Source organism: Nannospalax galili, unplaced genomic scaffold (assembly GCF_000622305.1).
Source record: "Nannospalax galili isolate Female #2095 unplaced genomic scaffold, S.galili_v1.0 scaffold198, whole genome shotgun sequence".
NCBI classification, from domain to species: domain Eukaryota; kingdom Metazoa; phylum Chordata; class Mammalia; order Rodentia; family Spalacidae; genus Nannospalax; species Nannospalax galili.
In genome coordinates, this window is record NW_008341748.1 from 1,691,797 (window position 1) to 1,705,636 (window position 13,840).

The following is a 13,840-nucleotide window of genomic DNA, read 5'->3' on the forward strand; positions in this document are numbered from 1 at the left end:
GGATAATCTTCTCCCGGGCGCCGGGGGTTCGGGGCCGGGGTGCGGGGAGCCGAGGAGGGAGCGGGGCGCCCTGCCTAGCCGCGTCCAGCCGCTGGAAGGCTGCAGGGCTCCCGGCTCCCGCTTCTGCTCCACCACAGACACTTTGGGGAGCTCCCGGTCCTGGCGAGGGGCGTGCGGGGAGCGGGAGAAGCGGTAGTCAGCGGCAAGCCACAATGGCATCGGGTTCTCAGTGGCCTCTCTTTGTGAATTGCCCGGGAGGTTTTTAGATCCAAAAGTTTCCGGGAGATGTGACATATCTGAGCGATGCCTTCCAGAAGCCGGCCATCGGGAACTGTCTCCCCTAGAAAGCCAGGACTGGACATGCCTCGGTTTTCAAAACCTTAGCAAGTCTGCTATTTAAAGTCATTCTTTGTGTACGAGCCCTCAAAGACCTGTATATGTGCCACTAAACTTCAGGAAATTGACTGGGACTATATGATTAAGAGGGAAAATTCCAAGGGAGTGTTGGTGGACATACTTGTTTTGTGCTCCTAAGAGCACAAACTTGAATTTATTCATTCTGACTTTTGCAGTGCTGGAATGGAGAGTATTGTTGAGGTTTCAAATAGGCATTCATGGGATTACTGAGGCTTTGGTTATACCATTGTGTAGCATGTAGCATCTTACATCTTCAAAGGAAAATGAAAATATGTAGGTATAGCCGTGCTGCGATTGTTGGCACTACTTACTGTAGATCTAGCAATCTTTACAAATTCTCCTTTCTTCTTGAATGGCTATAACCTCTTTAACACTCTACCTCACTACAGTATTTACCAATAGAAGGTGCGCGTGGAAGGAAACATGGAAAATAGCTATTGCCATTGTCCAACATTTTCAAGTTTATTAGAGAATAACTTTAACATTTCAAATGGGACATACTTGTCTAGACTGAAGAAAGCGACTGTAATAGATTGTGCTTTTACCAAGTTTATGGCAACATTTAGAGAAAGGTGAATTTCATAAATAAGCAAAAATATATATTTGCTAATCTGTAGCAAAAAAAAAATCCTTTTGTTGCAGTGGGACATGTAAAATGACCCACCATTGGTATTTTTAATCTTACCCGTGTCAAGTTGTTTGGTTATTACAATAAGAAATGTTGCAGTGTGTTTCAGTGAGTTTGCATTAGAAGCTTTCTCACTTTTAGTTCCTAGAGCTGGGGCACCAAGATAAACACTAGTAAGGGCTAATGGTTGAGCAGTGTTTTAGTTGATCTCTAAGACCAACTTAATTAGGAGGTCACTGTTAGTGTCTTTTAATGAACTTGGCTTGCCATACGGGGCAAGTAGCACATCCTGGTCTTGAAGGATTTATTGACTCCAGTAGTGTTTGCTTGGGAACTGATTAGAATATAAGAAATGTCCTCTGTCTTTGCTTTTAACCTCCTCCCTTTTTCTGACTTTGTGTTTTCAGCAACTTACTTTGAAGGTGAATAAATAGGAATGAGTTATGGCTTACCCTTGGATTCCATGAGAGGACATGTACTATTTTGAACAAATGTCTGTTGAGGAGCTGATACTATGTTTGATTAAGTTTGGTTTTTAAAGGCAGGCACAAATGGTCTATATTACGGGAAGAGTATTGCCTATACTGGAAAGGGTTTAAATTGTAGATAACAGAATATTGCTCTGAACTAGGAAAGTAAAGGGGAAATACAGAGTTGCTTTCTGGTGAGATAAATGGGAAAGATGAGAGAAATAGAGAGCAATTTTAAAGAAACAACTTCTGTAGAGAAATGTTGTATTTATGAAAAATGGGAGCCTTATTCATATTGATAAAAGAAATACATTTTAAAACCACACAAGTCAAACAAATTCAGTATTATTGAATTCTGAATTTGATTTGCTTACTAGAGCTACTGTATTCCAAAGGACAGTTGTCCATCTCCTGAGCACGTTTAATTTGCAGTACAAACTGTATTGGATATGTTAGGAATGGTTTGATTCTTTAAAAGGTCGCTGAAATCAATATTCTACGTTAACAGATTATTCTACTGTCCCAAGACTGACCCAGTTCTATTTATTTCTTTTAGTGTTTTTTTTTAATTTATTGTATTAATTTATTTGTGCCCACTCCCTGGGCACATCCCATGACACAGCACATTGATCAGAGGACAGACAGCTTGCTGGAGTTGGCCCCCTCCCTCCACCTTGTGGATCCTAGGGAGCAAACTCTGGCTCTTCAGGCTTGGTGACTTGGTGACAAGTGCCTTTACCCAGTGAGCCATGTCGACTGCAGGCCCTTCTTTTGGCATTCATTCTGAAAACTCGAAAGTTAGATTTATTGATCACAGAGCCTTACTTTGATGCTTAAGCATTTCTTTAACTTAGATCAAGGTGGTCATATGTACCACTTCTTGAACCCTGCAGGCATGTTTATTTAAAATATGAACACACTTTGATTTGTATCTCATACAATCTTTACAAAGCATTGTCTAAACCAGTAATGGATGGTGTGATAGATTTTTATTCTAGGGGCATCAAATGCAGTTTTTAATGGATTGCAATTTTGATGTGTTGAGAATGAAAATGAATTAAGTCTACTTTCAATGTAGTGTGTTCCATTTCCACACGACAGTACTGTGTATCCTAAGACTTGGAGGTTTTGTGTATTGGAATGGAAATTAATAAATGATTTAAGACTTTCACATACTTCAAAATATAGTGGCTGATACCTAATTATTATCTGTAATTATGTGAATTTACAATTTTATTGTAAAATCCTGTTTAAACATCTTAGTTTGAAGTTTGGCATGTAAAGAAAGACTTCCATTAGCTGAGTGTTGTTACCATAGGTAATAGATAATTAATATGCAATGCACAATCAGGAAGTTTTGAATGAAACGTCTAGTTGCCCAGTATGTCATTCTAGCTGCAGTGCCTGGTAGATAAACCAGTGTTTTACTATGAATAAACTTTCTCAGGCTTTATAAATGTATAAACATCCATAAAATGCAAATAGACTCACATTCATGTTTTCTCTGAAATCCAGCAAGCAAACTTTGCATGTGGGTGTCATTTTGTACATTGAAGAAGTGAATTATTTAAATCACATTCTCTCCTCTAAAATCCGCATGTGCTTTTTGAGGTTTAGTGTCTTTGTGGGTATGTCATTTTTCTCTCTTCAGAACTGTGCGATTTCCAATTCAATACTGAAGTATCTATATAATGTCCAAAGTATTTATTAAGTTCAAAGTTCAGCAGTCTAGTACTCAGGAGCTCTGATTCTGGCCCACTGCAGCAGTGAGCTTCCTGAGCTGATTAGGGTCTTGATTATGGTAATAGCTAACAGGTGTAGAGTGCTTTCAAGGCACTGGGTCTTGGGTGCCTTGTCTCTGTTACTTCATTTCACTTTCATAGTTCTGAAAACACTATTGTCATTTGCATAATGATGTAGATATAGGCAACAGGGTGAGCGATTAGACGAGCAATTTACTAATAAGTGTGAGTGCTGACGATTTGGATCTGGGATTTGAAATCAGACATTTGACTCTGAAATGATGAAGTTTAGCTTGAAGAAATTAAGTAGATTTTATTTCCTGCCCAGTTTTCAATTTCACTGTAATCTTTGCTTATATTTGTTACTATGACACTGCCTTAGCATCCCATAACTGCAGTTGTACAACCATGTTTTCACTGTTGACACAACGATGTCATAAAATACTGAGTTAAATAGCGGTGTGCTTTTATTTTTTTTAGTTAACCCTTCTAGTTTGAAATATTAGCCTGTAATTTTTCCTATGAATCCTTATTAAGGAAAGATGAAGTTACAGATCTTTGACCCTACTAGGACATTTGCTTTTGTTACTTACCTTAGGAGCTCACCAAACCTGAAAAGTTACAGTAGAGAAGCACCAGGAAAATACTTCATTTGATAGTCTTTTCTTTGTGCCTATGATGTCTTTGGTCAGTGGGAATTAACTTCTCAGAATTTGTGGCACTTGCCAGAATAAAGCAGAGTATTCTAGACATGTTGCTAAGGTTTACTGTAAGACTTTTCCATTTGCAAAAGGGGCAGGGTGTGTAATAGATAACTCCCTTTTTCATGAAGCCTTGGATTTGAATCTTACTATATACATTATATGTCCCTTTTATCTCTAGGATGGATATGTTCCAGTGCTCTGTTTTCTCTAATGAGAATCAACACAGCACTACAAGCTTCGTCATATGTCTGTACTGATCCTGTGATATTTTAGTGATGGTTAGGGGCCTGCATTGAAATATCCGTACACAATAACCTCTTTTGTGATCAGTTGCTCCCTACTTTGGAAATAGTTCACTGTCTTAAAACCTAAGAGGTAGGAGATTATAATAGGGGAATAAAAGCTTACTGAAATAGAGCTGGCCTTTTGTGCATCAATTTAATAATACAATGTTTGAATTTAGTTGTTCTAGTCATTATATACTCTCATGAGTAGTATTTGGTGATTGCCTGTTTGGCACAATTGTCATTAAATTGAGACTCCCATAATGACTTTGTTTTGCCTCCTGGTGAACAACCCTAGTATATGCTTTTGCTGCTTTTTATCAATTTTTTCAAACCTCAAAGGCTTTTGTCACGTTTTTTTCCTAGTCTAAATTTTTAGTATTCAGTGACTTTGTGAAATACCTTTTTTTTTCTTTTAATCCTAATTTTTAAAGCCTTTTTAGGCGTTGAGAGCTTGATTTACTTTTCAGAGCAGCAGTCCATGGATTATGTCATGATTATGAGTGGCCAAATCTAATGTCGCCTCAGGACTACATTGGCACTCTTGAGTAACTGACATCCTTCTGGGAACTTCACCTTTTAGTGTCCCCTTAAGAGGGCTTGATTTGATAGTCCCATTAAAACCATTTCTGTGGGGATTTTTTTGGGGGGGTAGTAACATTCCTACGTGTAAATGCATTCATAATTCTGTATCTTTTATGAAAATCACGTACGTGTATAATTTCCTTCCAACAACTTTAGGTGTCTTTTCTGGGTCCTTATAAATAGGAAAGAAGATCTCAGAGGCGTACTGCAGCTACTATTTGATAGAGCCAAGCTTTTGAACCTATATTAAATCCACAACAGATTACTCAACCTCCAGGTTCTCTGATCCCAGTAATAACCCTACCTGTTGGATATAGCGAAGCTCTCTATGAGCATTCATCTAATCTGCCTTCTTTGAAAATGTCACAGAAATCTTAGCCTGTCTTTGCAAGCACCAATTTAACATGCTAGTTAAGGATCACAACAAAATGCTGTTTGCCAAGAAAGAGGGAGATAGGATTGCAGTGTCAGGATTGCAGTCTTGAGGCACCTAGCGAAAGAGAACATGAGCTTCAGGGACAGGCAGGGGTGAAGAAGCAGTGTTGGAAAAGGCATTTTGAGAAGACGTGAAGATGTGGAACCTATGGCATGAAGGCTTACTAAAAAGACCTTAGGACTAGGGGCTGGAAAGATGACTCAGCGGTTAAGAACGCTGGTTGTTCTTGCAGAAGACCCAGGTTCAAATCCCAGCACCCAACTAATAACTGTCCGTAACTCCAGTCCCAGGGGATCCAACAACCTCTTCTGACTTTTTCGGGTGCACTTACCTACATGCAGGCAATACATGCATACACATAAAATAAAAAATAATATATTTTTTAAAAAGCCCTTAGGCCTGATGGCATGTCTTGTCTTTAGTGTGTGAGTAGGCCGGAGGCCGGAGTCCATTGATGAGATTCCTGTGTTCTACTTACCAATACGGCAACCCTAAGGTATCACACACTTTCCATATTCACTTAATATGCAAACTGGCGAAAATGACTGATTTTGAAACAATCATGCAAATATCTATATACAGATAAGCCTCATTAACTCAAAGGCAGTGGCCCTGTTGGGCTGTGATGATTACTCAAACCATTTCTGACACTTTTCATCTGGCATTGCATTCAGAGGCTGTGAAAGCGTTTCTTTTGTTCTTTCTTCCTTTCTTCCTGTCTTTCTTTCATTGTTACAGCACTTTCAGATCTCCTTTGAGAGAATGTTTGGATTTTAGGAAATAGGCATATGTAGTCAGCAAGTATGATTAAACTGGATAATAACTTTTAGGCAAATTGGGAAAAATAAGAATACAATGATATAGTCGTAAGACTATGCTGACTTTTAGAGTGCTTTTATGATTGATCTGAAAAAAATCTAACATTTGTAAAAGATTTAAATCATCACTGTCTGCTAGAGTAGCCACTGAGCAACTTGCAGCTCTTGAGCACTGAAAATGTGGCAAGAGTGAATGGGAGACTGAATTTTATTTAAACGAATTTTAATGTAAATAACCATTACACATGGCTTCTAGCTACCACAAACCGTACGGTTTTAGGCAAGGACAGCAGTTTTTGAAAGACATTGCTTTACTAAGGACAATTCTTTCTAGCAAGGTTCTGTTAGCTAAAAAAAAAAAATAACTTAATATTTTCAGTATATAATGCACAGTAAAGAACTAGTGTTATTGTTAAAGTGTGCAAACATTATAAAACTTACAAGGATAAAGACAGAACTACTTTTCTTGATAAATGAAAGATAGTAAGTCTTGACTTTAGTTGGTAGTGTAATAATATCTGCCCAGGTAGATCGTTGATTTGGTAGTAGCTATCCTGTAAGCACAGAGGGCAAGTGGAATCCCCTTCTCCAGAATTTTATTCATTAGTTTATAAAACCAAGAGCCTGAGTCAACAGTTCTCACAACTTAATTCAAAATTGGGCACCTTTGTTGTTAAATAGTGAGGCAAACAACCTCTTAGCACACTGGAGGCATGAATAGTTAAGAAATATAATAGTCAAACATCATGAATATTATTAAACCAGAGTTGTTAAAATACACTATCTAAATTTTGGTGATTTAAATATATCTGAGTATTAAGCAAGATCAGAATGATAGGAAAAAAAAATTAGATTCCTCACCCTTTAAATGTGTAACTATGCGGATGTATACACATTTAACTTAAAATCATAATTTAGCTTATGTTGGGTGTATCCGTACATATGGATGGCCTTATACTCGATCTTTTGTGTTCTTTTTTTTAATGTCTGCAACAAATACTGAAGAGAACTTAAAAGGAGAATTTATTTTATTTTTTTGTAAGAAGAGTTCATTTCTGACTTGTGTTATAGGTTTTTTTTTTTTATAAATGACCTGCATGTCTTCTTACCCAGTCTGTGGCAGTCCCCGCAAACATGTCTGGAGCCTTAGCTCTTTAGGCTGTACTCATGAAAGTGCACACATCATTTCTGCTTCTGTTTCACTGGCCAAAGCAAGTGATGTGGTATCAGTGGGGCAGAGCTGTATATGCCTCTCCTAAGGACCCAGCAACAGAGAAGCTTATGGAAATCAGTATTTTAAGATAAAACATTATCTACTACACAGAATATAGCTTCATGCTTTTGATAGCTAAACTAAAGGTTTTCTTGCTTGCATTTTTGTGAATTCGTTACAATATATTTTATTGTATTTTCTCTCCTTATCTGTACTCCCATACTACCCGCACAACTTCATATTTTCTGTGTGTCTGTGTGTGTCTGTAGAGTCCAGTTTGTGTCCCCAAATGCCCTTTGATGTGGTTCCATCCATTGGCCCCTAGTTAACCTAGCAAGAGTCTCACCCTTAAACAAAACTGAGTTCTCTGCCTCCCAACAGCCATCAGCCACCAATTGTTCCTCAGGTAGGATTGGGGTTTCTTATCACTTTCCCTTGTCTGTGCAGGGATTTTGTAAGGCTTGAACATGCTGTCACCATTGCTCTAAGTTCATATGAGTAACTGCTCAGCTTCTGGAAAACTGTTTCCTTGTGGTCATCCACCACCTCTGACTGGATTTAAGGTCCACTTCATAAGATGGAACCCATAGCTGACATATTAGTCCTAGGAACCTGTAGCTAGACAGGTCACAGGCCTGAGGGGAGAACCTAATACTATTTTTCTGCTAAATACAGCACTAAACTGACTCCTAAAGACTTTGGGTTGTTTGTTTGTTTTTAGTATTTCATTATTTTGATTTTATGTGTATGAGTGTTTTGTCTGGATGAATGCAAGTGTATCCGTGTCCTGCAATGCCCACGGAGGTCAGAAATGGGGTGTTGGATCCCCTGGAACTGGAGTTATGGATGGTTATTAGCCAACATTTGGGCGCTTGGTCACCTCAGTCTGGAGACCAAGTATTCAACATGGGAGCCTGTGAGGGACATTTCATATTTAAACCATAAACCTGCCCCAAAGGCTGCAACTCATAATGCAAAATGCGTTTAGTCTGTATCCAACACTTCCCCAAATCTTAACCAGTTTTGCCTACTTGAAGGGCTAAATCCAAAGCTTCCTCTAAGAATCACGGTAAATGTTTAGCATTAATCCCTGTAAAAATTTCTTTAAAAGAGACATTTCCAAAAGTACTTGCACAAAGTAAGCATCTCCATTCTGGAATGGAGGAGTGGGTCATCTGAAGGAGGAAGGGAACCACAGCTAGGCTGAAAGCATCAGGACAATCAAAGCCTATAGCTCCATGTCCAGCATCTGAGACGTGTCATATGATGTCACTACCAAGTGGCTTAGGTGCCTGAGCCCTCATGGTCTTTCTGTTGGCCAGGTTGTGCTTGCTTCCTATAGTTTTTCCTGGCCGGGTAGTCCACATTCCAGGAGTCTGCAACTCTGGAGTTTCCATTTCATTTTTGGCTTCACTTTCAGATCGTGTTGCTCTCTTTGCAAAGTAAAGTCTTTTAATTCAGTTCACACATTTGCTCCCTGGACCTTACAATGAGTAGGATCTGCTCAATTCCTAAAATGCCCATAAGTCATCTTTTCTATTTTTTCCACTGCAAAGTACTGGCTATTTTAAAATGGTGCTAATGTCTTGAGGAGCCATTGAGTCTCAGTGTTCTTTTTTCAAATCTTTCTCATGTTTTTGCTCCTAATTCTTATTATAAACCTAGCTCAAAGCAGACAGCAGTCTCCAAACACAGACTGAGTTTTTGACTGCCATGAAATTTCCTCCATTACATTAGCTGGTCTGTCCTTAAATTCAACCCACAAGGTCTCAGGGCATGGACAACATGCTGAAGTCTCTGTCTTTGTTCAAATTGCATCCATATCAGTGTCTTCCAGGACTCTGCTCTTACTAGAGTTTTGGGGCCAAATAAGACCTTATAGCCCCAAGAACTAGGCTTGGCTACCCCATCCTCAATGGGGCTAACTAAAAGACAAGTAATAGTGACAAGCACTGAAAGGAGATTTAGTCAATGTGGCCACACTGAGAAGATGAACACATAAAGAGGTCCAGTGATTTACACACACACACACACACACACACACACACACACACGTGTACGTCTTTTTGGTGCTGGAATGAAGTTTTGGCTTATATAGGGGCAAGAGGTATGTGTAACTAAGCAGTCTTTGTCAAAGCATCTTTTCACCTGGTCTGTCCTGTAAGGTGATGTGACAAGGTGGCAGAGCTATGGATTCAAGTTGCTTCTCTGGCTAACACCAGACTTCAACCTTTTCCTTCTCCCAGCCTGAGCCCCCTGGGGAAATTCTGGTTTATTGAGGACCTTTGTTTTAGTGGTATGATAGTGAAAGGGAGGGGCACAAGTGTCTGTGTCTAGAGTATTTTAGCCCCCAAAGTTTACATGGCCTTGACTGACAGTTTTTTATAGGAATATTTAAAAGAATTCCTTTGTATTATCCTGAAAATATTTTTATCTGCTAACATCATTTGTTTAACATTTTTGTTAGACACCTAACCATATATCAGAAATTATGCCAATTACTTAGGATGTGTAAGTAAAACTTTGGTCTTCACCCATTTTCTTTCCGCCAGTCAGTATGTGTATCCAATAACCAGTCATTAGGACTTACTATGTTTTCTCTTAAGAATATGCTAGTTTTAGCACTTATATTTTCATTTCTGATGGATTTTAGTTGATTCTTTTATGTAATATAAGCTAAACAGTTTATCATTTGCTTATGGACATCCACCCCCTTGCTATTTTCTCCCCTTTGAATTGTCTTGGCTTTCTTAATGATTATTTCTCTTATGTCCCAAGCTGCCAATCATTGCCTAAGCCTTTGTTCTTGCTTCCCAGTAGATCTACTGGAATGCCTCTTCCTCCTCTACTGCCTTTGTTTGGCCTTTGTACTTTAAGGGTCAGTAGAAACCTCACCTTTCCCAGTATATCTCATTTATCAGTGTGCCAACACTACCAACACACAGACCTTTTCCCCAGAGGTGGGCAAGGATTTTTTAGGCAACAATCCACTTACTAGCCATTCATGAGCTCAATTCAAGTGTTTTCAAAGGTCACTGTGAACAAATTAAGATGTAATACCACCCTCAAAAACTTGCTGCCAGTGAGAAAGTGAAAAATAATATAATAGGGTGAGATTGTAGTATAGGGAAGCTATGATAAAGGAAATTTAACTTAGAATTATGAGGTTTCTTATAGTGACATCTGAATTGAATCCTAAAAACCAAACAGGAGACAGGTAAGTGGAAAGGGGAAAGGATACTACAAGAAATGGCACTTACGAAGTTAGAGCTTATCTGTGTTGGTAGGCATGTGGCTTTAGAACTAGCTTCTTAGATATTACTGTTGTAGCCTAAAGTGTAGGAGTACGTTGTAATAGTATGCCTAGCTGTATGTGAGATGCTGGACTCTGAAGCAATTTTTCTTATTTAGTGTTGTAACCTTCTGTATTCCTAACTGAGGCCCAGAATCTAGCATGTGGAGGAATATGGATGATGATGAATGAATGTCAGAAAGTGATTTTTGATCAAAGACCCATTTTATTCTTAAATATAGAGTGATATCTCTAAAATTTAACTAAAGATCGCTAAGCTTAAAAGTTGTCATGTTCTTCTTTCAGGCATTTGTAAAAGATGTTCATGAAGATTCTATAACAGTTGCATTTGAAAACAAGTAAGTATTTTACTATATAATTTTTTTAAAACTTACTTTACTTTGTTTTTTACACGTATCTGTGTGTTGTCTACGTGTATGTAATCGCACCCATGTTGTACAGTGCCCATGGAGGCCAGAAGAAGATGTCAGATCCCCTAGAACTGGAGTTACAGATGGTTGTGAAATACATGTGGATGCTGAGAACTGAATCTAGGTCCTCACAGCCAGTGCTCTTAACTGCTGAGCCATCTCTCCAGACCCCACTATATAATTTTAGTGTTGGAGACTAATGTTTCAGACTAATTCCTTTTTTGCTCCTCAATTTGTAAAGTGAACTCTTGTTTGGATTGTTCTCCTATTGCCAACTAAGAAGTTCCAGGAGGGTTCAGTATCAAATCAATGGAACGCCCTACCTGTCCTGCTAATGACTTCAGATATCCTTACTGCATAGTCTTGATCCTTACAAGGGTCACTTGGTTGTGAGGAGAAAAAAAATCTTCTGTATCATTAGCTCAGAATTTATGTAAGAATATTTCTAGTGTTTTCAAAGTTGACAACATAGCTGGACATGGTGGTGCACACCTTTAATCCTAGCCCTTGAGAAGAAGAGACAGGTGAATAGCCCTGAGTTTGAGGCCAGTTCCTGAAGGGCCACTACATAGTGAGACCCTGTCACACATACCTACATACATACATACATACATACATACATACATACATACATACAGAGAGAGAGAGAAAGAGAGAGAGAAAGAGAGAGAGTTGAATACGTGGAGATTCATGGATTTTGCATCAAAAACAATATTTTAGGTTTTGCTGTAGTTTTAGTTGTGTAGTATATTTATCAGAAAAATTCATGTTTCCCTCTTAGGTTATTTTTATGCTTCATAAATTTTTAATCAGCAATGATAATAGTCTTCTGTTTTCAGTTGCTAGATTATAAAATATAACTTATGGATCAAGAAAAATTAGCTCCATGAAACAGTCAGTAGTATAGATATTATTAGGGAGACAAGTCTATTTATTGAATTTGTTGAGTACTAATAAAGGCTGTTTTTTAAATTTAGTTTTAATTTTTTATTGGAATTTTGTGACTTTCATACAATATAGTTTGATGTTATTTAGAATTCACCCTCTATTCACACCTCCCCACACTGTACCCTGCCCAATTTAATGTACTCTCTTAGGAGTTACTCATTCAAGACACTAAAATACATATCAGCTTGGCTCTGATCCTAGGATTTGGCTAAATTTCAGTTACAGGTAAAATAATTTAGCTTTTATATACCAAGAGAATTAATAGTATAGCCAAAGCAGGCTGGAAATCTGTAGAGAAAAAAAGTAGGGTAGTGATTTCTTAGTAGTCATTAGGGGGAGGGAGAGAGACCATAGCTAAAGTATACAAGACATCCTGTTGAAGTGATAGAATATGTTCTACAATTCACTAACAGTGATTGTAGCTGTCTGCAAGCATCCTCCATACTAGTGAATTCTACATTGAAGTTGGTGGCTTAACTGGTTTATGAACTGTATCTCAGTAAATCTTCTTAAGTACAGTATGTAACGCAGACATACTGAAAAGTAAATACAAACATCTTGCTTCTAAAATATTAAGAGCAGGCCTGCATTTCAGTAAGACTGTGTGCACAGATTCTTTTAGCTAGCAGCAGGACAAAGTAGTTATCTCTGATATATGATATGCATTTAGAAGTACAGAGAGAAAAGGATGACGAGTACCCAACCCTGCTCCCTACTCTAAATCAATAATGTTAGTGTAATATAGAAGCTTAAATGAGAGGGTGCCTTTCTCTGAATACATAAAGACAAAAGTTCCAGAATTTGCTTTTTTGCTGTGTCAAGTATCCATGGTTATACAATAAACAACATCACAGCTCTACTAAAGAAATCTATGATAATTTTGAGGGTAATTTTTTCTCATAATTACACTCTTTATTTTCATTTAATTTTTTAAAATGTTTATATGTGTCTCTCTGACTGTACTATGTACACATGAGTGCAGGTGCCTGTGGAGGCCAGAAGTATCAGGAGTATCAGAAGTATCAGATGGTCGTAAGCTGCCCAATGTAGGTGCTGGAAACAAAATTCAGGGCCTTGCACTCTTTGAAAAGCTGAGCCGTCTCTCCAGTCGTATCGTAATGACTTCCTTATCTGCTTGTTTCCTTCACTAGGCAAAGTTTCCCATTAACAGAAAAGTTAGATTGATTTGCTGTTCTTAGTTTCTCCTGTGGTCTCTCAGCAAACACTTCTTTATTCTGTGCATAAGAATATATGTCTAGCTTATACATTGATTTATCAGATTAGTTCCTTTTGGTTTTTCAGTAAGATTTCTACTGTAAATCTACAGTTTTTTTCTTTTATTGACTTGTGAATTATTTCTACCTATTGTGCCAAATGTATATAAAACTGTCACTATATCGGCCTAGTAATTTGAAATAGATCAGCTGAATTTCCTATGTTCATGGGCTGTTTGAGGTCTAATTTTGAGCACTTCAGTAGAATTTGATAGTTACCTACCAAAGCAGATTCCTTTTTTAAATCTGTTTTGTTTCGTTTCATTTTGTTTGGCTTTCCATTCAAAAATAGGAGGGGGGTGGTGAAAGTAAGAATGAAGAGAGAGATTCATTCAGAAAACAGTGCTCTGTAGAACTTTCCTTTCAGTCAGAAAGAGTAGCTTGTTTGGGTGCTTAGTTTTCACTTCCCATATTTAACACTTTTGAACAATAGATTTAAATTTCTATCTATATTTAAGGAATTAAAATCATTGTCTCTTTTTTTAAAACCAAGAAATGTATGTTTTTTCGTTGTATGCTTTACAGGTCAAATTTGCCAGTTTGTATCATGTTAAAAATCACTTAATAAAAGCATTTCCAAATTAAAGACCTTTTAAAA

The 13,840-nt window shown here is 37.8% G+C and overlaps 1 protein-coding gene across 1 annotated transcript in view; it reads left to right on the forward strand.

Annotated features, from left to right (window-relative positions):
* The first annotated feature begins 10,458 nt into the window (after positions 1-10,458).
* Positions 10,459-13,840, forward strand: part of Fmr1 (fragile X mental retardation 1) — a 28,975-nt gene continuing 25,593 nt past the window's right edge. Inside the window, exons 1-2 of the mRNA XM_008837282.3 lie at positions 10,459-10,514; positions 10,859-10,948. Coding sequence (XP_008835504.1) covers positions 10,459-10,514; positions 10,859-10,948 — 146 coding nt within the window. The remainder of the gene's footprint in view (positions 10,515-10,858; positions 10,949-13,840) is intronic.